General features: G+C 38.6%; 1 protein-coding gene across 2 annotated transcripts in view; it reads right to left on the bottom strand.

The window, feature by feature from the left end:
- Window positions 1-2,778: 2,778 nt before the first annotated feature.
- Window positions 2,779-7,657, bottom strand: part of TTC6 (tetratricopeptide repeat domain 6) — a 152,556-nt gene continuing 147,677 nt past the window's right edge. For both annotated transcript variants that reach the window (XM_058666358.1, XM_058666360.1), the window contains exons 30-31: window positions 3,438-3,663; window positions 2,779-3,018 (exon numbers count right to left, since the gene is read on the bottom strand). In XM_058666358.1, the coding sequence (XP_058522341.1) occupies window positions 2,882-3,018; window positions 3,438-3,663 (363 nt within the window). In that variant the 3' untranslated portion in view covers window positions 2,779-2,881. The remainder of the gene's footprint in view (window positions 3,019-3,437; window positions 3,664-7,657) is intronic.

The raw sequence follows: 7,657 nt of genomic DNA, 5'->3' as shown, positions 1-7,657 counted from the left end.
GTAGAGTGACACAGAGGGAGACAGAAAATTTTATCCACTGGTTCATTCCCTCAAATGGCTGCAACAAGCCAGGGATGGGCCAGGCAAAAGCCAAGGAACCTGGAAGTCCATAGGGGTATCTCACATGGAGAGCAGGGATGCAAACATTTGAGTCATCTGCTGCTTTTCTGGGTTCATTATCAGGGAGCTGGATCAGCAGTGGAGCAGCTGCTATATGAGATTCCAGGACACAGGCAGTAGATTAACCTGTTGTGCCACAATGTTGACCCCTATGCTTCTTCATTCTCCCTCATCCACCTCATTAGGTATGAGACATTTTTCTCTCCTTCATTCTGTTTACTCTCTAGTTGCACCAATCAAACAATAATATTCTGAAGTACAATGTTTCCTTAAAAAGAGATTCCAGGTAGAACAAGAAAAACTTTTTAAAAGATGATTATAATTCTTACAATGGCAGACACATGACCAGAACTCGGTCTCGTGAAAGCTGAGAGCTGAGAGAGAACTCAATTCAGTATCAATCCAGTTCTACTACATGGGTAGTAGATACACAAATACTTGAGTCACTACTTCTGTTTCATAAGGTCTGTATTAGCAGGAAGCCAGAGTCAAAAGCCAGAACCAACCAGGCATTGAATTAGGAGCTCTGATAAAAGACAGGTCAACCCCACCACTAAGCCAGTGTCTAACTCAAAGATTTTATTTTAGATAGTTATAAATTTCAATGAATTCCTTCTTTATAAATCCAATTAGGGCCCAGCACAATGGCTCAACTGGCTAATCCTCCCCAGTGCAGGCCCTGGGATCTCATATGGGCACTGGTTTGTGTCCCAGCTGCTCCACTTCTCATCCAGCTCCCTGCCTGTGGCCTGGGAACTCAACACAGAGTGGATGGACCAAATCCATGGGAGCTTGCACCCATGTGGGAGACCAGAAAGAAGCTCCTGGATCTTAGTGTCAGATTGGCTCAGCTCCAGCTGAGTATTAGAATTTTTTTATTATCTTAGTAACTATATAAATACCTCATTGTGGAAAAGATATTCCATCCTTGAGGAACAAGAAATAGAACTCTGAATTAATGTGAAAATAGCTGAGAAATACAACAATATCAGTGGGAGTTCAATTACAGAGAAGAGAAGCTTCTCTAGTTATTTGAAGAAGAATTTTAGGTAAAGAAATGAGTGTTCGCAGTGTCACTTAGAAAGCTTACACAGGGGTTCCAACTGTATCATGGATAATAATAGTAACAATAAATAATGCAAAAAAGAACAAAACAAAAGTGGACAATCCTGCTCTACCATAACAACAGAGCTGGGAAGTCAAGAATGGGACATGGAAACTGTGAGCTCCAGGGAAGCAGAAGAGCCATCCAAAAAGCACGACTCTGAGGGCTGGCCCTGGAGGAGGGAAACACAGCAGAACACAGAGGCCCATTTATATCAGAGTCTCAGACCAACATCATTATTCGAATTATTTTATTTCATGTATTTGTTTTATTGCAATTATTTAAATTATTCAATTTCAGCCTAGGTAAAGTAAGTGTCTCAGGGCGGGGAGGGGGACTTGGGCTTTTATATCTATGATACACAGGAATGGGCAGTGAGAGACTCCTACAGTGGTTCAACACCTCAGGGTTTACAGAGGAGCCCAAGGTACTTGCTTAAGGATGTGTCACACAGAAAGGGGGAAAGAAGCCATCTGTGGGCTGTTGCAATCTGTATGAATCCCACCTGTGACTGACTGAGGCAAAGGGGACAGATACAAGTGAAGATAAGAGGTTCTGACCCCATTTCAAACTTGCCAACTGAAATCATTCACTCTGGATGTACAAACCCTAACGTGGACTCAACTAGCATGCCAAAAAAGATTTTCCTGAAACAGCGGGATGCACCCTCACAGTGGCTTATCAACTGGAACCAACTTCTTACTGTGAAAAGCCAGAGTGTCAAACTACAAGCAAAGGCAGCTGAGCAGACAGAAGTATTCTTCCCCAAAATAAATGGCTGCAAAAACAGGTTTTTAAGGAGCTGGAAGAACAAAGTCAAGAAAGAAAAAAAAAAAAAACCTTGAGGAACAAGCATAAATTAATTCAGAATAAGACAGGCAGAGGACAGGGGTCCTCTGGTACATTCTGGGACACATTTTATAAAGGACTGTTTGCTGTTTCAATTCATTTTTTACTGGCCCACTGCTTTGAGCATTAATTTTTAATCATACACACACACACACACACACACACACATATACACTCACACATACACATATATTATGAAACCCGCAATAAAGAGGCAAAGGACTATCTCAAAGAAACGGGATGCTCAGTGTCTTTATAAACACAGCCCCAGAAGGCAGGTCATGCAAAAAAACAAAAAAGAGCAGTGTGTTTATCTGTTGGAAGAACACTGGTAGCAGGAAGAATACTGTATGATCATTGTTGAAAAGGAGTTAGGAAATGCATTTGATTTCAACTTCTTCAAAGTCTTCAGTTCCATATTTAACTTTGTAATTTCATAATCTTCATATTGTTGAATACATTGTAAGTCAGGATTGACAAAAAAGTTAGTAACACTTTTTCCATAGTCACACAGTGTTATTTCTAAGGAAATCATTTTAATGTCAAGAAAGTATTTAAAAAGTTAATAGAAGCATTCTCATTTAAATTTAACATCTCTTGGACAAAATTATTAAAGCATTCAAAATATGTAGAAAATGATCTAAACATTTTATAACCTATAACATTTTATTAAAATATTTTAAAACATTAGATGATCAAGATAATGAGTACAATAATGAAGATGTTGCAAATTTTTAAACAAAAAATACATCCCATTTTCAAGAATAGCAGTTGTGTGCGTTACTACAGGAATCATGGTCTATGCAATCATTTGACTGAGGCACCTTCTTCCAGATCAAGTGCAAGGTTATAGTCAGCCACGGCTTCCTCAATCAGACCAATTTTACCACGAACTTCTGCTCTAAGATTATATATGAGAGCATCCCTAGGCTTCAAAGACAGGGCTGCAAAGGAAAAAGAATTCAAGATATGTTTATGCTAACACTGAAAAAGAGTCTCATTTTTTAAAGATAGAAATTTTATAATAACTTCAGTGCTACTTGTTTTAAAACTTGTCCTTCAAACCTAACTAGTCAGATTAAAAACCACATCCTTTTGTAGGGAAACTAAAAGAAACATAGTACAACATCTTTCTTTGAAAGCTGGCACTGCTTCTGTACTGTTTCCTAAGAATTCTCTATATCTAAGCTCACTAAAGCTTATTAAGCTATTACATAAAGAAACATATATTATTTACATGAGGTATATGATATATAAATACATTAAATCTATGTAGACTAATATACCTTATCATTTTCTTTTTTTATAAATCAAAAACCACATCAATTGCTATAACTGTACCAAATAATTACTAAAGATATACCTTTATTAAGATCCACCTCTGCAAGTTCATATTGCTTTAAACAGCAGTATAAATGCGCTCTATTGAAATATACTGCAGCCCATGAAGGACAGCTGTCAATTACATGTGCAAAATCTTCTTTTGCTCCTTCATAGTTCTTCAATAATGTATGAGCAACAGCTCGATTCATGCGGGCATATTCGTTTTCCGGATCAAATTTTAAAGCCTTTGAGAAGTAGTCTCTGGCCTACAAAGTGTAAAAATATGATAATTTGAGTATATTATAATTAGCAGCTCTACAGAATTTTCCAGCATTTTCACTCTTAATTTAAAACTGCGGCTTATGGTCTACTCAGGTGGCAGCAGAAGCATTTCATCCTGGATGTAGAGGAGGTTAAAAAAAATGGTGATGGAACCCATCAAAGTTATTGCCATATGTTGTATATTTTAAACACAAGTAAGTGATATAATACTTTTCCCTGCTAGAGTGAAATGCTCCCAGTACCTACTAACCAAATCCTATAGCCCAGTGCAGTACTTTGAAAAAAAAAAAAAAATAGAGGCAAAGCCAACATTACAATGCAATGGGCTAAGTTACCGCCTACGATGTCACAGTCCTATGTCAAAGAGCCAGTTTCCATCCCAGTTCCTCAGCTTCAGATATGCCTTCTTGCTAACATGCCTGGAAAGGAAGATGGTTCAAGTGCTTGGGGACTCTGTCACCCACGTGGGAGACCCAGATGAAGTTCCTGGTTCTTGGCTCCTGCCTGGCCTACCTCTGTCCAAGGCGGGCATTTGGGAAGTGAATCAGTACATGGAAGATTTCTCTTCTCTCTCCCTCCCTCTCTCCACCATCCACCCTTCTGTCACTTTACTATTCAAATAAATAAAATAAGTCTTCTGTGAAAAAAAAAAAAACTAGGGCCTAGTGGCGTGGCCTAGTGGCTAAAGTCCTTGCCTTGAACGCCCCGGGATCCCACATGGGCGCCTGTTCTAATCCCGGCAGCTCCACTTCCCATCCAGCTCCCTGCTTGTGGCCTGGGAAAGCAGTCGAGGACGGCCCAAAGCTCTGGGACCCTGCACCCGCGTGGGAGACCTGGAGGAAGTTCCTGGCTCCTGGCTTCAGATTGGCGTGCACCGGCCATTGTGGTCACTTGGGGAGTGAATCATCGGACGGAAGATCTTCCTCTCTGTCTCTCCTCTCTGTATATCTGACTTTGTAATAAAAAAAAAAAAAAATCTTAAAAAAAGAAAGAAAAAAAAACTACAAGAGGCAAACATAAATTAGAAGACCATGACTGAAAGATAAAATACAAATTTGGGTAATATTTTGCATGCAAGAAAATAAGAATTTAATTGATAAATGAATTTTCAAAAATTTGCCCACAATGGCCTTGCTATCTCAGTTATATTATGAAAAACAACAGAAAAATAAAAGAGAAAGGAAAGATAATCGAATACTATGACAATTCATAACACAGCATCAACCTGTAAGGGGCCAATAAAACACAATCTACAGATCAGCACTGGGGTCCTTGGTTAGAGGACCACTTGTTACAGGTCTGCAATAGGGTAAGCATGGGAAGCAAGGGATGACAAGCAATGTCCACAATGTTTTGATGAGACTGTAACAGCCCTTCACTTTTATTGTGTTTTAGCATTGTATCGATCCAGAATTGGCAAGATTTTTTGTAAACAAGTAGTTACTTCACCACAAAGAGTTTTAGATGTTAACAAAACTTCTACTCAAGTTAGCAATCTCTTCTCTGATGCCCCAAGGGATAAAAAATTTGGCTCCTACTTTAAAAACTTACATTAAAACAGAAAAATCACTTTCACATTATTGTTTCTTTAATTATTTATCTCTCAGTTTTTTCCCAAACCATCACAACCTGGTTTCTGTCTCTCTTCCCCCTCCATGAACCCTGCTCTTGTTAAGGTTGTAGATGCACTCAGGGCTAATGATAGTTTTCTGGTCCTTTCTTCTACAGCATTTTCTGAGATGTAGCTGCTGTTGAACCCTCCCCTTTTTTGTTCAAAGTGCATTTTTCCTTGAGATAGATTGTCTCCCTGGCTTGTTTCCTAATTTGATTATTTTTGCTCAGTCTCTGTCATTTAACCAGCTTCCTCTGTGTTTTCCAAGGCTCTGTGCTCAGTTCAGCTCCATCATGGGTGGCACGGGATGGCACACTAATTTTATGATGGCTAGTAGCCCAGACCATAAGAGCCAGAATACTGAGTTCAAATCTTATTTCTTTCTTGGGTGAGTTACTAAAGCTCTACAAATGATCTTCCAAAAATTGTAAAAATACATATTACAGAGTATGCATGGATTTTAAAATTGATTTTCACCAAAGCAAACCTAAGTCTTTATTTTAAATGAACTTATTGACATAGTAGTTGTACCAATTTACTCATCAAAACAAAGGTAACAAAATTACACTTCAGTGTAAATGTGAGGGTTAAATGAGCCAATGTAGGTACTGATAATAATATGCAAAATGAACTAATGACTCAACAAATAATTACACACATATATAGATGTATATTTAATTTTTCCCAGCTTCTATAAATGGAGAGGCAAGAGAGTTTTTATACAATACTGCATGGACTTTGAGGGGCAATTATTTCCAGAATGAGTAACTTAATCTCATCCCTGATGGCAGCTATCTAGGCTACAGCTGAGTACAGAGGAAAGATCCACTGGAATGGGGGCAGAATTGACATCTTTCTGTGAAGAGCGTAAACAGAATTCATTCCTGAAGAGAACATCAACAGAAATGAGGCAAAGGAATGACTCCCCAAAAGAATCTAGACTTTCTTTATAATTTGGGATTCCTTTGATTTCACCAATAAATGATGAGTAAAGGCAATATCATTACACGACACAAAAGTAAGACTTGAATCATGTGGGGAAAAAAATCGCACACCTACCCTAGCTAGGAGAAAAGAACTCAGTAAAATACCAGTACTAAGTCCAACTTTGAACTATGCAACTTTCTGCTACAGCTTACAAAATATGTTACTTAGAAAATGAAAATTTTAAAGTTTAACAAGGTTATTCAAATATAGAAATATTAGTTATAAGGTGATCAGGGGCTTGATTTTTACATTGGTCTAATGTCTTCATATCTGGAATAAATGCTTTAATTACAAAGCAGATCCAGGTTTCCTAATCACCTGTAATTTATAATGCATGCAAGTAGCTCATGCAAACTACTCATTGTCGGTAAGTCAGAGCACATACGTTTTAACACCCTAAAGATCACTGGATTTGTTGAAGGACCCTTCCAACTCAACTTAAACCATCCTTCGAGTATCAATTACAGGATATAAGATAGAAAAGCAATGGGACCAGAAAGAATAGCCCAGATTGTAAGAGAATCAGAAAACAGCGTGTTCTAGAATCACTTGTCTCTGGAGGGCATCCATGTGCACAGTTATGCTCAAGCATCCAGTCTGTCAGGACAGAGGATACAGCAAATTTTAGAGGACATGTTTGTTCAGAACATGAGTCTGCAAAGTGGGAACAAATCAGGCCATATTCTTTTACTTTAGAAAGTTTAACCTACATTTTAGATCTAACCCAAAATGTGTGCACAATGTCCACAGAGTTATTAAAGACAGATTTAAGAAGTGAATGTCTCTCTCCCATGCAGACCTTAAATGCCTCGGCAAGCAAATAACAATACTCCTGAGTAGTTAACTCATTTTAATTTCATTAACTAACTTTCAGTGCAAAGGAATTTTGTTAAATTCACAGCCAAACAGTGGTCTGAGGTTAAGTTTAAGACAACTGACCTTGACTTTCAGCCTCCTACATGTCCATGGAGGTCTGAGCAAGGACAATCTCACCCATGCCCCAGAATCTAGCTTACCAAGAGGTTAACCAGGCTGATTGTGGAACAGGCTGTTAGGGGTCAAGCACTAACTTGGGAAAGATTAAGGACCAACCCTAGAGCAATGGTGGTTAAACAGAATGCAGAGAGCATATTGGAAGGGGGAAAAAGGTCCAATTGACAGGATGTTGGGACTGATTTTAAAAAGGAAGAGAGGAAGCAAAAATTTTAACTCTGTTTCACTCAGGTGAGTTTGTTAGACCACATGGTAGACTGAGAGCAGACTCATGGAAAGCTGCCCAGAAGTGGAGGATGCAGAGAGCCACTCTGGTTGGACTTTAATACAGCTGAAGATAAGCATGACTTAGGAGCTTATGAAAATAAAAAACAGACTTATGCAGG

The sequence above is a fragment of the Ochotona princeps genome, chromosome 6, assembly GCF_030435755.1.
Source record: "Ochotona princeps isolate mOchPri1 chromosome 6, mOchPri1.hap1, whole genome shotgun sequence".
Taxonomy (NCBI): domain Eukaryota; kingdom Metazoa; phylum Chordata; class Mammalia; order Lagomorpha; family Ochotonidae; genus Ochotona; species Ochotona princeps.
Note: the sequence above shows the minus strand (reverse complement) of the source record. Positions and strands in the feature narration are given on the sequence as shown.